This window comes from Trichosurus vulpecula, chromosome 4 (genome assembly GCF_011100635.1).
Source record: "Trichosurus vulpecula isolate mTriVul1 chromosome 4, mTriVul1.pri, whole genome shotgun sequence".
In the NCBI taxonomy this organism is placed as follows: domain Eukaryota; kingdom Metazoa; phylum Chordata; class Mammalia; order Diprotodontia; family Phalangeridae; genus Trichosurus; species Trichosurus vulpecula.
In genome coordinates this window covers 224,262,316-224,280,326 of record NC_050576.1, presented here as the reverse complement: position 1 = coordinate 224,280,326, position 18,011 = coordinate 224,262,316, and the positions used below count along the sequence as shown (strand labels likewise).

At 41.1% G+C, this 18,011-nt stretch overlaps 1 protein-coding gene across 3 annotated transcripts in view; it reads left to right on the top strand.

Annotated features, from left to right (window-relative positions):
- Positions 1–18,011, top strand: part of GAS7 (growth arrest specific 7) — a 298,468-nt gene that overhangs the window by 127,767 nt on the left and 152,690 nt on the right. Inside the window, exon 1 of one of the 3 annotated variants that reach the window (XM_036754902.1) lies at positions 12,134–12,202. The exons of the other annotated variants lie outside the window; for them this stretch is intronic. Coding sequence (XP_036610797.1) covers positions 12,200–12,202 — 3 coding nt within the window. The 5' untranslated portion in view covers positions 12,134–12,199. Of the gene's footprint in view, positions 1–12,133; positions 12,203–18,011 lie in introns of those variants that run through there. 3 annotated transcript variants of the gene reach the window in all.

Sequence of the window (18,011 nt, the reverse complement as noted above, 5' to 3'; positions counted from 1 at the left end):
ACCTTGAAGTTCTATGTAAGTGCTAACTCCTATTATTGTATAATCTTGGGCAAATTGCTTCATATTTCTGAAATGTGAGGAGGTCACTTTCAGCATTAAATCACACAAACCCATGATACTTTAGGTTAAGGGATTACCTATTATATAGAAGGCAGCAACAGCATTAAGGTAGGGGAAATTCACCCTGCTTCCTTACCTTTCCTTCCATAACTTCATTTCAGCCAGAAGCTGTGGGAGACCATATTTTATTTTTATCTCATCAGAGGTGTCTGCAGACCACCTTATGCTCACGTAGTTTCTAGTGGAGAGGGGACGGGAAAATTAGTTATACAGGCTCAGCCTCTTCCTCTTCTCTCCCTTCTCCTCCCATCCCCACCTCCCCAAGCCCAACCTAACCTCAGGAGGGAGGGAGGTTGTAAATGAAGACTTACTGGGCTCCTGCTGAAAGATTGATGATCACAGAAAAACATCCTATTTGTTTTCCAGTCTTCGTGCTCTATGCTATGACTGTGGCTCTGAAAGAATGTGGGTGTGTGAGTACAACACTGAAACCTGGGTTTCTGGGAGAAAGAAAAGACCTGCAGAGAGAGATCCCAGGGCTTTATTTGATGATTCTACACATCAGAGTCTTGCCAGTCTCTGTTTCATTCAGCCTCTCTCCCTCCCCTTACCCTACTCTATGAAATGTAATTCTAGGGAAAAGAACCCCGGCTGTGAGTAAAACGTTGTTGGGAAAACCCCAGTAAGGCAACACTGGTGAGCCCATAGCAATGACTGCAGATGAATGACTTGTTTCCCCAAGTGGTCTGCTGGTCTCTTGTTGGGTGGCCATGAGAAGGGAATTGTTTCAGCTTATGGTGGATGTGTCTTATTGGTGTTCCTTGGTGGGAAATAGACAAGCATGGTTACCCTGGGGCAAACTCCATTCTGGGCCAGCAGACAGGTCAGAGATGTCTCTGATGATCATCGACTGACGGCAAAGGTCAGAAGCTGGACTTGTGAGAATAAGGATGCCCAGGGGCAGCTAGGTGGTGCAGTGAGTAGAGCACCAGCCCTAGAGTCAGGAAGATCTGAGTTCAAATCCAGCCTCAGACACTTGACACACTAGCTGTGTGACCTTAGGCAAGTCACTTAACCCCAATTACCCTGCCTTCCCCCCCAAAAAAGAGAATAAGGTTGCCCAAAAGAGGAACCACATCGATCTCAGACTTAGGGCAGGAGAAAGGTAAAAGAGCTATATGTGTATTAATATATATCTTTTTGTCTTCCTCTGTCCTCTCATTCCATCATTCCCCCTGCCTCCTTATTTCCCTCCTCTTGACTCTAAATCTGTCTTGTGTTTGTAGAATCATAGATCTGGAGGTGAAAGAACCTTAGAGGCCATCTGTTCATATAACCTCATTTTAAAGATTAGGAAACTGGAGCCAGGAGAAATCAATTTACTTGCCCAAAGTCACCCAGATACTAAGCATTTTAAATGACTTGCCCAAGGTCTCAAAGTCGAGCAAGGTGGCAGACCTTAGATTCCAACTCCCATCCAGTGGTGGTGATTTCCCCAAGTTCAACCCTCTCTCCACTATATGATTCTACTTCTATATTATCTGTCCCCGTTACTTTCTTTTTTAAAACTTGTTACAACTTAGCAGACCCCAGGTTCTTTTATTTAAATGTTTTGTGTGATTTTTTTGTTTGTTTTGCTTTTTGTATTGGGCTAGGGTGTGGGGAAGGAATAGACTGGATGAATATTTGTCAATTGAGGAAGAAAAATAAAGTGAATTTTTTATGACTTCACTGCTGTATGCACAGATGTTTCCTCCTTTCACTCCCTCATTTGGTGGAGTCTTCCTGAAGTTTGCAGATGGGAAGTGGTGCACTGTTTAGCAAACCTGGACTTAATGTGGGTTACCAAACTCTGGGGGTCAAGACTCACTCAAAGGCAAAGCAGACACCCAGGGCAGCACAACAGTGGCAGGTAGCCCCAGCCCTCCTCGTTCTGGGAGAATACTGATAATGTCACCCATCAAAAGCCCTTGAGGGCTTATAAAATGCTTTCCACACAACATATCTTTGAGAAGGAGATCTGCAATTCTAATGCTCACATCAGTAATCTTCCTCCCATTTGATTTGAAAGTATAGTTTTGAGTCCCTGCTCTGATACTTCTAGCCATGTGATCCCATAGGAAAGTTACTTATTTTCTCTGAGACTCAGTTTCTTCATTTGCATATTGAGGATAATAATGCTTACATTCCCCCTCCTCATAGGGTTGCCAGGAAAGCACTTTGCAAAACTTGAGTGTTGCACAAATGTAGGTTGTGACCATCAGCATGGTAATCATCACCTTAAGTCACAAGGCCTTACATTACTATGGCAGTGCTTCCTCTTCTGTTGTCACATTTTATCCTAACTTCATTTTAGTCTCCTCTTGGATCATCCAGAGACAAAAATTCAGACTGTAGTCACTGGTTACCAAGTACCCAGGGGAGCCCCAAGAAGCTCAGTATCCTAGGAGAACCAATAGACTAGGAGTCTCCATAGGCTTTAGGAAACACGCATGCTGAAAAAGAAATTTAGACTGTGGACTATTTACAGTGGGAGTAGCAAATATGATGGAAACCATATGCCATGTGGAATGATGCATATTGGGGAAGTACCACCAAATATATGGGGCTGTGAATACTGGTGGATTATGTATAATGGAAACTGTTTGCATTACACAAGTGAGAGATCATGTATACCAGATAATTACAAAACCAAGAAGCCTTGGTGTTGGGGTGAAGGATAGGAAAGACAACTTAATCCTTCCTCCTCTGGCTATAGTCCTATTTTTCTCCTTTCATCCAATTTCTCAATTCAAATGAATAATTGACATTCTCTGACTCCATTTCCTTACCGCCCATGAAGCTCTTAAGTCTCTGAAATCTGGTTTCTACCCTACCTCCATGGAACCAGCTCCCTCTAAAATCCTCTTTACCAAAGCACTGGCAGTTTCTCAGCCTTTATTGTCATGGACTCCTCTACAGTATTTGACACCTGTTCCTTCTCAACGACCACTTATTTGGTTGCTCTGATACTCTCTTCCTCTAGTGGCCTTCCTGCTATGTTTCTGACCTCTTTTGGGGCCTCTTCTTCCTTTTCACATCTCCTGCATAGGTGTATCCATTGTCTAGGCTCAGTCCTTGGCCCTTTGTTCTTCTCTCTCTCCCTTCAGCCTGAGTTACTCTCTGAGTTCCAATCCTGCCACCTCCAATGGCAGCTATACCTGTCTACTCAAGTTCACTGTATTTAACCAAAACAAAATTGTTCCCCTGCCAGACTTGCCATTTTTGGTTAATAGTAGTGACATTCCTCCAGTCAACCTTGAAGATTGGAAATCTTGGAGTTGTTTTTTTTTTTTTTTACTTCATTCATTCATTCAAATCATTCTCTTCCATTCAATATCTTCCTTTCCTTCCAATTGCTACCACACCAGTTGAGGACTTCATAACCTTCTTCCTGGACCAATGGCTACCAGATACTCTCCAGTCTCTTCTCCAAATCATTTTCCACAGGCTACCTGAGGTTGAATCTAGTGTGGTATGCAAGGTCCTCTATGATTTGGTTTGAACCCACCTTTCTAGGATTTCTCTCATTACGCTATTTGAATTTATGAACATACTTGGTGCTTATACATGATGTCCTATTCCCTCTTCCCACCCCACCCTCCCCACTCCCCCCTTTATTTCCATGGCTTTTAAAAATAAATTTATTTATTTATTTTAGTTTTCAGCATTCACTTTTTAAAGATTTTGAGTTCCAAATTTTTTCTCCCTCCCTCCTTCCTTTTCTCCTTCCTCTTCCCCCCCCCAAGATGGCAAGCAATCTGATATAGGTTATACATGTACAGTCACATTAAACATATTTCCAGAAGTGTTTTGCATAATGATACATGTGTGGACTATGTTGAATTGCTTGCCTTCTCAAGGAGGGTGGATGGGGAGGGAAGAAGGGAGTGAATTTGGAACTCAAAGCTCTAAAAACAAATGCTCAGAAAAAAGGTTTTTTTACATGCAACAACTGGGAAATAAGATATACAGGCAATGTATATAGAAATCTATTTTGCCCTACAAGAAAGTAAGGGGAAAGGGGATTGGGGGGGAGTTACAAAAGGGAGGGCAGACTGGGGAACAGGGTAATCAGAATATATGCCATCTTGGAGTGGGGGGAAGGTTAGAAATGGGGAGAAAATTTGTAACTCAAAATCTTGTGGAAATCAATGTTGAAAACTAAAAATACTAAATAATAAAAATATGAAAAATAAAAAAAAACATTTCTACATTGGCCATGTTGTGAAAGAAGAATCAGAACAAAAGGAAAAAACCACAATACAAGTCATTCCCCAATTGATATCAAAGGATATGAACAGGTAATTTTCAGATGAAGAAATTAAAGCTATCTATAGTCATATAAAAATGCTCTAAGTCACTATTGATTAGAGCAATGAAAATTAAAACAACTCTGAGGTACCACATCACACCTATCAGATTGGCAAACATGACAAAAAAGAAAACTGATCAGTGTTGGAGAAGATGTGGGAAAGTTAGAGACTAATGAATGCATTGTTGGTGGAGTTGTGAGCTGATCCAGCCATTCTGGAGAGCAATTTGGAACTATGCCCAAAGGGCTATAAACTGTACATACCCTTTGACCCAAAGAGATCATAAAAGGGGAAAACAACGTGCATGTACAAAAATATTCATAGCAGCTTTTTGTGGGTGCAAAAATTGGAAATTGAGGGGATGCCCATCAACTGAGTAATGGTTGAACAAATTGTGGTATATGAATGTAATGGAATACTATTGTGCTATAAGAAATGATGAGCAGGTGAACTTCAGGAAAACCTGGAAAGACTTACATGAACTGATGCTGAGTGAAGTGAGTAGACTTCAGCATGGAGTAATGGCAATATGGTGCAATGACCAACTTTTCAGTGACAGAGATCTAAGACAATTCCAAAAGGCTCCTGATGGAAAATACTGTCAATATCCCAAGAAAAAACTATGGAGTCTGAATGCAGATTAAAGCATACTATATTCATTTTTTTGTTTGTTTGTTTTTCCCCACTTCATTTCCTTGTTATTTCCATCTATGGCAATTCCTCTTGTTCTTCACAATTATCTCAATCCTACCTTCTCCAAGGATGTTCTGATACCACCCCTACCCAAGAATCTTTTCCTCCTGTGTTCTGCAAAATATTATTATTGGAACTGGTCATTTGGTTTTCAGTTTTTGTGTAGTGAACTCTTAATGAGGATAGATAGTAGATCTAGGCTAAGCTGTCTAGCTAGGTGATAATGTGGATAGAATGCTGGATCATTCTAGTCAGGAAGACCTGAGTTCAAATTGTGACTCAGATATTTACCAGATGTGTGGCCCTGAGCAAGTCACTTCATTTCTGATTGCATTAGTTTCCTCAACCGTAAAACCTACCTCCCTCAGTTGTTGAGAATAAAGTAAGGTAATTAATATTTGTTAAGTGTGTTGCAGTGAGTGCCTAGCACATAGTAAATGCTCAATAAAGTCTTCCTTCCTTCCTTCCTTCCTTCCTTCCTTCCTTCCTTCCTTCCTTCCTTCCTTCCTTCCTTCCTTCCTTCCTTCCTTCTTTCCATCCTTCCTTCCTTCCTTCTTTCCATCCTTCCTTCCTTCCTTCTTTCTTTCTGTCCTTCCTTCCTTCCTTCCTTCTTTCCTTCCTTCCTTCTTTCTGTCCTTCCTTCCTTCCTTCCTTCCTTCCTTCCTTCCTTCCATCCTTCTTTCCTTCCTTCCTTCTTTCCATCCTTCCTTCCTTCCTTCCTTCTTTCCATCCTTCCTTCCTTCTTTCCTTCCTTCCTTCCTTCCTTCCTTCCTTCTTTCCATCCTTCCTTCCTTCCTTCTTTCCATCCTTCCTTCCTTCCTTCTTTCTTTCTGTCCTTCCTTCCTTCCTTCCTTCCTTCTTTCCTTCCTTCCTTCTTTCTGTCCTTCCTTCCTTCCTTCCTTCCTTCCTTCCTTCCATCCTTCTTTCCTTCCTTCCTTCTTTCCATCCTTCCTTCCTTCCTTCCTTCTTTCCATCCTTCCTTCCTTCTTTCCTTCCTTCCTTCCTTCCTTCCTTCTTCTTTCCTTCCCTTCTTTCCTTCCCTCTCTTCCTCATTTCATATGGTATTATTCCCCACCCCAAGTCAAGACCTGTGATTTCACTAGTATTGGGCCTTCTTTGGTGAAGAGTCTTCATATACCCACATAGATCTGTAATTGCTTCGATAGTTATAGTCTTTAAGATTGCCTGAGACATTGAGAGATTACATGACTTGCTCAAGGTTGCATAGCCAGTATATGCATCTGAGGGTTGCTGACTTCAAGGCCATTTCTCTATCCGTTATGCCACTACTTCTCAGCACATGGCTCATTTTGTTTTTGTTCTCATCTCCAGTGTTTTTTCTAAGCTCCTCTAGGGTGAGGACTATGAATTACACTTTAGTCTATCCCTCACAGTACCCAGTATAGTCTTACATGAAAAGTGCTTTGTAAACCTTTAGGTGCTGTATGACTGTGATTGAGGAGGAGGTGGTGCTCAGTATTGATTGACTCGTGGACCACATACTTAGACCACTCTAGGAGATAATACTCTCAGATCACACACCTAGACAATATGGTTCACTTGGGTGCTAAAACCCAGGAGACTCTCCAATGGAATTATGATTGGGAAACGTTTTTGAAATAGTGAAGAATTACTATATAGTGATTCTTTTCCTTCCCTTTTATTACTGATGCACTTTGGACATATCAGTCATTTTTCTGTATATACACTCCTCCAACAAACATCTTGACCCCCTCTCCCCCATTAAACAAAACTTCCTTCTGTAAATTTTCCATACTAATAATACTTGCAAGAGACATGTAATCTGTCTATAGAGAACAACAGATAATTCATAATGAAGCTTCTTTGGGTGCCTAACTAGACACATTTCAGTAGACCTGAATTAAGGAATAGTAGCTACAGTGGTGATGTAGTTGTTGTTGGGCAGATTTAACTTCATAAAACTGGAAAGTTCAGGCTGGTAGAATTTTATGTTACTCTAATGGGTGTTGTTTACAGGTTTCCTATTGTGTTCTGCACATAAATTCAGATCATATTGAAATTTGCCTATTTATAGATAAATAAGCAATGTAGAAACCCATTTAGTGTCATTTATAACCAACGATAATGTGAAATCTTTTGAAAGAGATAAATTAGTAGAGCAGATGTCAAGAGATCAGAGATGTGAACCTATTAGAATAGATACTTTGTGACAATTAGGAATTAGAAATTAGATTAGATAACTTCAAAGAAAGAACAGCAAAAACAGATTTCCCAAGATAAGGAAGTATGAATTGTATTTAACTCAAGTTATAGCATTTCTCTTAAAGACTCTGAAAGACCTAGAAAAGTTTCTGCCTTTTGATAAGACTAGACAGAAGGCTTTGGCAGTTTAACTTATCGGTTCCCTATGTAACTAGGAATAGTAATGATGATGATTATAATGGCTAGCATTTACATCGAGCTTACCATGTGCCAGGAACTATGCTGAGTGCTTTTTGAGTATCACATTTGATAATCCTGGGCGTTAGGTAGGTACTGTTACTGTCCCCATTTAACAGAGAAGGAAAATAAGGAAGGCAGAGGTTAAGTAACTTTCCCAAGGTCTCAGAGCTGGTTAATGTCTAAGGACAAATTTGAACTCGGGTCTTCCTGACTCCAGGCCCCCGCTGTGCCACCTAGCTTCCCCTCCCTGGCAGATTTTGTTTGTTTTTTAGTTTTAATCTTGAATCTCACTGACTAATGGAATTTGTCTCCTCTTTCTTTTGGGGGGAATGTGAAAGGAGATGGTGGGAGGAATAGACCTTTTATTTTGTTGGCGTAGAAGACTCCCAGTGAGGAAACTCTCTACTAAGAGCAAGGTAAAATAGTAGATAAGATACTGTACTTAGAATTAATAAGACCTGAGTTCAAATCTAGCCTCAGACACTCCCCAGACCTGAGTTCAAATCTAGCCTCAGACACTCCCCAGACCTGAGTTCAAATGTAGCCTCAGACACTCCCCAGACCTGAGTTCAAATCTAGCCTCAGACACTTCCCAGATCTGAGTTCAAATCTAGCCTCAGACACTTCCCAGCTGTGTGACCCTGGGGAAGCCACCTCTCTCTGACTCACTTTCCTCAGTTGTAAAATAGCACTCATCTCCCAGGGTTGTTATGAAGATAAATGAGATAATATGTGTAAATGCTATTATAAATTTTATTATTGGTACTATTATTACCAACAAGGCAGATCAAAGATACTTGCTTTGTAGCATATAGTTATAGAGCCTGGGGCTCTGAGAAATTAAGTGGCTTGTTTTAGGTGACAACCAGTATGTGTCAGAAGCAGGATTTGAATCCAGGTCTTCCTAACTCAGAGGCCTGCTCTCTGTCTACTTCATTGCATTGTTATAAAAAAAAAGATAATCCCTTTCAGATGTTCCTCTAGGTTTTACATGATGGCACACGTATAACCTGTATCAGATTATTTTACATCTTGGGGACAGGGGAGAGAGCAAGGAAGAGATTGTAAAAAATGGATGTTGAAAATTATCTTTACATATAATTTGAAAAAATAAAATACTGTTTAAAAAAAAACAGTCCCCCTGGACAGTTTAACTCCACTAAACCTTGACATTCAAGACTGAATGTTCAAGTTCTGATGGGTTAGATATGAAATTTGATGTTTAATGGGGATAGAGGGGTTAGAGAGAGACAGAGAGGCAGAGAGAGGTCAGTAGGGTCTAGGACCTTTGTGAAGTCATATTCAATCTCTCAGGATCAAGAACTCATTTAGGTGGGGGTGATTAGGCTCTAAGGAACCAACTCAACCTAACCAAATGTACAAAAGACTGAAAAAGCTTAATTCCTATTTAGTCATTTTGCTGAGGAAAATAACTTCTAAACAGATTATCTTGTCAACATATTGTCTTCCCAGTTGAAATATTTACTTGGACAACCGAATTAAGATCTAAAATGTTATTGAGTGAGAGTATAGAAGGCATACAAAATCAGAGATCACCTAGTGAGGTTGGAGTTATATAATAGAGCCACCAAGCTTTAGGAGCTGTATATGAGATAGGAGATCTTTTTGGCTCCTCTTCTTTAGGCCTTTTAATGCTGAATTCTGGTGGTTCAGGGGTATGAATTGTGTGTGTGTGTGTATGCATTTCCAAGGGTGTGCTGGTAAATGTTCTGCAACCAGCTCTCTGGGGGGAAGGGGGAAAGAGCTTCATACATAGCTTTAAACCTAATCCGCATGAAGACTTTCTCAGTCACCTTCTTAAGTCTAGACAATCAGCAAACATTAATTTAAGGCTTGGTTGTGTTTGCTGATTCCCAAATTGTGAATGGTCACACTGAAAATGGCCCTATAAGTTGCTGGAGCTGGCTCCAGAACACCACTGTATTTATCTACCAAGGAAACCAGATTACTTGTGTGAACTGGTCAAGATTCTTCAAGTGAACAGTGCTAGAGAAACACTGAGATTGGATTTTTTAAAACTTCGTGAACCCTGCCCCCCCCCCCCATCTGTTTTTGCATACCTTAGTGTCAGAGATACTAAATTCATTAGATCGAGGTGGGGCAGTGGATCTATCTTGGACCTGGAATCAGGAAGACTTGAGTTCAACTTGAGCCTCAGACACTTAATAGCTGTGTGACTGTGGGTACATTTAACTTCTGCCTGCCTCAGTGTTCCCATCTGTAAAATGGAAGTTAAACATAGCACCTGCATCCCGGGGGTGGTGGGAGGATCAAGTAAGATAGTACTATATATGTAAACTTTAAAGAGCTATATAAATGTTAGTCTTTTTTGCCTTATTCTATAGAAGGTGATTTCAGGTTTATGTAAAACGTCACAGCTCAAAAGGATCTTAGGGATCTTGTCCAGTGCTCTCATTTTAGAGACAAGGAAAATGAAGACCTGTTTAAGAGAGGTGGCAGCAGTTGCAATACTGTCATCTCCAAATTTGTTTTTAAAGCTCTTTAATCCAGTGAGACCTGTTGATTTGGAGTAGGCTACATAAAAAAGCTCTTGACCTGCTGAGTCCCTGGTTGGCTGTGGTGTCTGAAATCTCTACTGTAACCCATTTGGCACTGAATCTTCAGAGAACTTAAGTAAAAAATACACCTTTTATTTAAGAAGGTGATACATTGTCATCGATCTGCTTATTGAATCCTGGGAAGGAGAAGGAGAACAATTTGTTATGGGTAGAATTAAAGGTTGTGAGGACTCTGGAAGGGGTCAGAGCATGCAGTACTGCCTAAGATGAGAAGGCTTATATGAGGAATTGTAGTGTGACTCCTGAGCCACTGGGATTTGGCGTGGCAGTGCCTGGAGGTGAGGAACCAAGATTATGTCAAAATAGTGCCAAGGCCAGTCCTCCATGGAAGCCCAGGAAATAGCAGTGGATATAGCAGTTAGTTAAAGAGGTGAGAGATATAGACTTTCCATGGGTCACAGGAGCATAGATTTAATCAGTAAGTCAATGAACATTTTTTGAAGAAATTACTCTATGTTAGGCACTGTGCTAACATGGGATACACTAGACACTGTGGTATACAAAGAAGACAGTTTCTGCTCCTGAGAAGCTTACAATCTAACAGGGAAGACAACATATTTAAAAAAAATAAAAACCTGAAAAAGGGAGAGGGGGGCAAAGGTTACCCTGCTGGGGACATAATGAAGTCCTGTAGCAGGATGAGAAATGAGGAGGTGTGAGTTTCAGAGTTGATTTCACCTTATAAAATGATGAATTTCTATAGATCACAAAATGAAATTTCTATAGATCATGATCCATAGGTCAGCAGGGTGGGAGATGATAAGGTGATTGGAGTGCCTTCCTTAAATGAGAGAAGATTAGGGAGGAGCTCTCCAATGTCCAGCCTCCACCCTCTCCAGTGGAGGGTGTGTTTCAGAGTTGAACGTGTGTGTGAACAAGCTACTTACAGGAGAAATAGGAAATAATTAACTGAGGGGAGGCACTAGAGTTGAGAGGGGTTGGGAAAGGTTTCCTGTAGAAGATGGGATTTTGGTTGAGACTTAAATGAAGCCAGGAAAGCCAGGAAGCAAATATGAATAGGGAGAGCATTCCAGGCACGAGGGATGGCCAGAGAAAATACCAGGAGCTGAATAATGGAGGGTCTTGTTCAACAACCATCAAAGAAGCCACTGAGACAGTGACACGCACAGGGTCATGCAGCAAGTGAGGATTGGAGGTTTGAATTTGAAACCTGAGCTAAAGGGCTCAATCTTAGTCCCACAGATTGGTAGTTGAGCGTGATTTTTTACTAAGATGTAGCTTGTATGTTTTGGAAAAGATTGCAGTCACAAAGCACAAGGCATATTGGGTCATTCGAGATTTGCCTGTTTGTTGTACCCTCTGTGCCCACTGGCATTCTCCCTCACAAGAAATAATTTTGGTGATATTGGGGGGAGAGCAAGGGCAGGTGACCTTGATGCTCAGTCCAGGCAACACCTGTTTTCCAGCCAGTCCCGAGCTGACCCAAGATAGTAATTATCCTGTAAACATATCATGCTTTGCTCTTTCTGGCTTATAGCTTTGGCTGCTGGAGCTGACAAAGGGCTGATTAGAAATTAAAAGCAAGCATTCCACTCTAGGACAGACAGGGCTGGGGAAGGGCCAAGGATTCTCTTCCCAAAGCACAGTGGACAAAGCGGCCTTTGTCCCAGGGCCTGGGGGTGGGAGGCACAAGTGGTCAGTGGCACAGGCCTGATCATTGTGTTCAGTGACCTAACCCAACTTTTTAAGCTGAGCAAAGGGAAAAAAAAATATGCCTCCAGAAGCTTCGCATCTGGAAAGTCCAGAATGAGTCGTTTGATTTCCTAACAAGAGTTGGAATAGATTTTGAAGGAACTGTGCAATTCATTTAATTCTCTGTGAAAGAGACACGGTTAGAAAAGCCACAGAGACATCCTCTGTGGTTCACAGAGCCCTGACCCTGAGGAAGCCTCTTGCTTCATTTCCCTCAAATCGTGCTGTGGGGAAGGAAGCAAGTGGCCTGAGTAGTCAGCCTCTGCTGGGTCTGAAGTCAGATGCCTGGGGACTCCAAACAAAACCAAGGTGCTTCTTTTCTCTGGGTCAGCAGCCACTTGTCACTATCCTCTTATGGTAAGAAAGAGATTGCTTTACCAAAATTACGTTGTTTTTTTCTTTATTGTTAATGTTGCCAAAAGTACATGAATAATGGAAGGAGCCTATTTAAAGAAGGGAAAAAAACCCAATTCTCTCAAACCAGGGCTGTTGTAATTTAATGCCTTAAGTTTGAGGATTAAGCCTCTTTTAGCAAACAGGTCCATTGATGGGGTTAAGCAGTGATACTGGAAGTTGAGAAGGGAGAAAGGGAGTCAGAGAAAGATGGAAGAGGGAGAAGGAGTTAAAAAGGAGGTGTGTGATTGGAGAAGTGGAGAATAAAAGATTTTGTCTGGTGCAACTCAATGATATAATAGCATGTATTCTAACTTTACAGATGAGGAAATCTCAAGAAGCATTTCCAGAAGTTAGAAACAGTCTAACAGGCTGTTTAGGATTCCTACCACAGTACCATGTACAGAAAACTGCTTCATTCAGAGTTTTTGGTGGTGACAGAGATGACAGTAGTGATGATGATAATTGCTGCTTGTAGGTATGAGAGAGGCTCTAAGAGTATGAGAGAAGCTCTAAAGTTGTTGTTGCTTTCCAGTTGGTGTTTCTGGGACAGAGTGCTGTCCCCTGCCTCAGAGAGAGGGCCCCCTCTAACCCTTGTGCCTTTCCAGCATCACGGAAGTAGATATTTTATGTGGCCAAGAGAGTTCTTGATTTTAGCCACACGAGATGCTTCTCTGAAGGCAGAATTGGTTAGTATTTAAAGAGTTGTAACAGTCAGTCGATAAGTAACACACTTATTATGTACCAGGCACTGTGCCGTGCTCTGAGAATTTGAATAAAGACAAAAAAGACCCTGTCCTCAAGGAGTTCATATACTGATTGGAGAAATACATGTGAATAATCAGGTACATACATATAAAATACATAAAGCAGAGTAGGTGGAAGGTAGGCTGAGAGGGGAAGGTGAGAGCAAGAACAAGAACTACTCCCTCCACTCCACCAGGTTTGGAATGGAGTCTTGAAGAAAGGCAGGGAAAGAAGTAGAGGTGAGGGAACAGAGGATTCCTTGGCATAGGAGACAATCCATCCAAAGCCTGGCAGTGGGGGTGGGAAATGGGAGATGGAATGTCCTATTCAAGGAGCAGAAAGCACCACAGATTAAGTGCCCATTATCTGCTAAGGTGTGTAAGGACAGGAAATACAAGCTCCACAAGTTTATAGAGTACACACCCTAAAAATATAAAAAATTCCCAACAACTCATTACAGCTGTGCAATGCTATATGCATTCTATCCTGAAGAGGGCTAGAGAGTGTGGACCTAGATAGGGTTAGTCAAAGCTTAGGGAGGAGGAGAGTTTGGGTGAGTAGGAGGGATTAGCAGAGAGAATAAGAGGAGGGCACTCCAGGTTAGGGAAATGTCTAGTGTGAAGACTACGGAGGTTAGTCTCTTGCGTTGGGACTGATCAGAAGAAAGTCAGATGTTGGGGAGCGTGTTTGAATTTACACACCTGGAATGGAGAGTTCAGGATGATGAGAGTGCTAGGATAGTAGAGCAGACTGGTTAAAGTGCTTGTGAAGAAACTGTCATTAGTTTGACTTTAACCTGAGATGTGAGTGGAAGCCAGTGGAGCTTTATGAATGGTAAGCTGAGTCATCCCATCCCCTATAAGTGTTGTTGGGTTAGAAAATTAAGATTGGAGGCAGGAAACCTGTCTCATTTATTTTTGATTGCAATAGAGAGTATGGGTTTAGTGGATAGCATGCTGGATTTGGAGTAGGGAGATTTGGATTTCTGTCTTGCCCTAGATACCTAATAGCTGTGAGACCATAGGCATAGCTTAATCCTTCTTAACTTCAGTTTCTAAATCTGTGAAATGGAGATGAGAACAAAGCTGTGGGAAGGGGAAAGATGAGGAGAGTGTTTTACGAACCTTAAAGTGTTAGAATAAGAATGTTAGTTCTTCTTATGAGTCCAGGTGCCTAAGAAGCAGAAGGGATTACTGGGGCTTGGAATCAGGAAGAGTGGCGTCCTTTTGCCTTCAGAAACAACTTAGAAACTATCTACTAAATCAATCTGTATTGTGGAGGGGCTCTTAAAACAAGAGCTTACCACCCTAAAGATATCATAGATTTTTGCCAGGTTGAGGCAGCAGTGGTCTAAGTGGATAGAAACTTAGACTTGGCTTTGGCCTCAGGAAGACCTGAGTTTAAATCCTACTCTAAATACTGTACTGGGTAGCAAGTCACTTCACCTCTCACCTTCGTCCTTTGTAAAATGGGGATGATAATAGCACTTACCTCACAGGGTGGTTGTGCTGATAAATGAGATAATGTACTGTAAATAATTTTGCAGACTTTAAAGTTTTTATTGTTGTTTTTATTATTTTCACTATATTCATTCATTCAGGTATCAAATGATTAGAACCTGCATGATGATGGTTGTGCTATGGAAATAACTAGGATGTAAAAGATGTCATAGAGAGAATTGGCAGACTTGGTGACCACATGGGGGCCACCAAGTCTGCCATTTGTTAGGTGAGTTGACTGGGGTGGGGAGGGAACTCTTTTAGAGCTCAGGGTCTTAAATTGACAGAAACACATCTTTTGCTTTGAATGAGCTTTTTATTCCCCAGTAAAAATGTAATTTTAAAAATAAATAAAATATATTGATGAAACATTTATTACCAACACTTACACTGGAACAGTCTTTAAATAGTCATCACACACATTACTGCAAACAATTTTAAACTTTTTCTTGTTGAGTAGTTTTTCAGTTGTGTCTGACTCTGTGACCCCATTTGGTGTTTTCTTGGTGTAATATTAATTAAGGTGGGACTTTTTTACTGTTTTCTCTTTTGGAGCACTTATTTAGTCAAGTGCCCTTGATGAGTCGGGCTTTTGTTTCTTTGAGTAAATTAGGAGTCTTTGATGACCTCCTTGCCTCAGGGGAAAGCCTGGTTTGCATGGGTTTGAGTGACATGTTTGTGACACCAGAGACTTTTAAGCCATGTGGGTTTGGGTCCCAGGTTTGTGATGCCTTTAGGTCGGGTGGGTTTCAGGCACACATTGTGATGCCCTTTGACCCTGAACAAGATATATAAACCCAGAGATTGGCATTTTCTCTTGGGGCTTTCAGTCACTGGAGTGGTGTGGGACTCTGGGCAGCCTTTTTAAGAGCCCCCCCCCCCCTTGTAAACCCTGCTGTTGATGCTTTCCTGGTAACAACGAATTGTGATTTGGTCTGTTTATATTGTGTATGTGTGTAATTTGTTTGTATTTGCTCTGAAGTTCAGGTTGCTGGCTTTTCCTCCCGAACTAAGTGAATGATATTTGTATGTTTGATTAAACTGAGATTGTTACTTTTCTTAGTAAAGCAGATCAAAAGACCCTGTGTTAGCAGCCTTCTGTGTGCTGGTTACTGTTGGTCTTTCACAGCCACAGTAGCTACTAGCCAGATTATTGCAACACTTGGCAAAGATACTGGAGTGGTTTACCATTTCCTTCTCCAGTTTATTTTACACATGGGGAAATTGAGGTGAGCAGGATTACATGGCTTACCCAGGGTCACATAGCTAGTAAGTGTCAGAGGTCAAGTTTGAATTCAAGAAGATGAGTCTTCCTGACTCTGTAGGCCCAGCCCTATCACCAATGCCACCTGGCTGCCAAATTTTTATTAAATGTCTAATCAATGAGAAGCAGGTAGTATAATGGACAGATGACTTCACTCAAGATCTGGGTACAAATCCTGCCTCTGACTTATGGCTGTGAAACCCTGAACAAATCACTTAACCCCCTCAAATGCTGTAGGTCAGAAACTCTTAAAAAAATATCAATACATTGGAGGAGGAAGTTTCCATATGGGGAGTTCCCTATGGCAATGAAATCACAAGCCCCATGGCAAAAATCAGTGATACTTATTGAATTTTACTTTCTATTTTATTAAATTAATGAGAACTCAAGTCGGTAGGCTCTGTTGGCAATCTGATCTTCAGGGCTCCAACTGGAAGTTAGGTGATCTTGGCTTGCTTTCTGTTCCTTTGCCCTACTCCAGCAAGCTCCTGAATGTTAAATGCCTAGTGGCAGGCTTAGGTCTTCCCAAGGTGTTATCCATGCCTCCTAATGAGCCTGGAAACTTTACTAATGAGCTCCTTCCCCGGCTTTCTCTTGGGAGAACAACACTGCCTTACCTTTCTTCAACCTGGAAAGGGGAAGGAACTTATTTTTTCCCTAAGATGATTCTTCTTGACCTAATATCTGTTGCTAGCTTTGTTACCAGTATTTGAAGATCCTTGCTTAGGTCAGAATTAGTTTTCATTATAATGCTAACGAATCCCTATTAATGTAGTAGCTTGCAGTTTCACCCCAGCCTCTTTTTGTAAGGGTTTTTACATTGAACCTTTTCAAAAATACTTTCAATATTTTTAACAGAATTTGAAAACAGTTACAGTAGGCTTCTCAATGCAAGTTTTTGGGGTTCTGTCCCTTCATCCCTTTATATATCTGTTGCTGCAGCCATGTGCTTACTCTGTAGATATTATTTTTCAATTTTCGGTGTATTTTATTATATGTATTTATGCAGATTGAAATGCCTCAAAGTCCCCTTCCTGAGCTTGTGTGTGGGGTGGAGGGGAGGTCTATGATAGAGGAAGGCTTCACACTGTCAGTTTAATCTATTTTTTGGAAGGCAACTTTGTAGAATCCATTGGGAAATCCTAAGTCATCCAGTGCAAGAGATAAAGTTGTTTGTTTTTTTTTAACCTTTTTCTTCTATCCTCTCAGGAAGTTTTAGTATCTTAAAGTTAAAGGGACCTTAGAGATAATTTTGGTCCCATCAATTACGTTAAGAGATGAGGTAGCACTTGCCCAAAAAATGTATGCTTGATGTATATGGGAGATGTAGTTCTCCTGACTAGTTCAATGCTCCATTACAGTATACAAACTATCCCCTTGGTAATTAACTCTCTTCTTATCTAATCCATCAAGATCTGTCCATGACCTGGAGACTCTGTGAGAGAGAGACAAATTAATCTGAATTCCAAAAGTCATCTCATTCAAGCCTTGCTCACACAATTTAGAGGGAAAACTAAGAGATGCATAATTTTTTTCTGCCTTTACCTGGAATAACATCTAAATCAGCTAGCGATTGGGACTGCCTGGTGTTTTCCTTTGGAGCTGAGGCTGAAACTTCCCATACCTTGGGTTAGGAAGCTCACGCAACACAGAATTTATTGTTGGGCTGAGAAGAATTATTATTAAATAATCAATGTTAATGTTGGGGAGATCCAGGTTTTTTTCCCTTCTTCATTTGGAGATTATGTCAAAGCTTAGTCCTTTTGAATGGCACCAACCCAACTAGAGAACCTTACAAAGGGTTTAATCTAAGGTGAATTCCAGCCCTTTGTGTTCCACAGCCAGGTCTGAGTAGAGGTAGGTCCTTTATCTAGGTTGCAGGAGGCTGGTGGTGATCTAAGAGTGATCAAAGTCTTGTCCCCCAGAACCTCATTAGAATGGGTCCATCTCTCCTTATGATATTCATTCTTTTCATTAATTATTAACCAGTAAGAGTTGATTGCCACCCTTAGGAGCATCCACTCTTCCAAGGGCAACTAAGTGTTGAGTGGGTTCCAGTGGCATTCAAGAGTGCCACTGCCCCCTTTTATTAATTATCTGCTAACATGATTAATAAGATGATTAATTACCCAGAAACTTCATCTCAAACTTTTTATACAACACAGGAGAGACTACCTAGAGTCTCTCCCTTGAGTCAAGGGCAGCATGGCATCTAGAGAAGGACCCTTAGAAATGAGCAGAGATTAATGACTTAAGTGGTTTC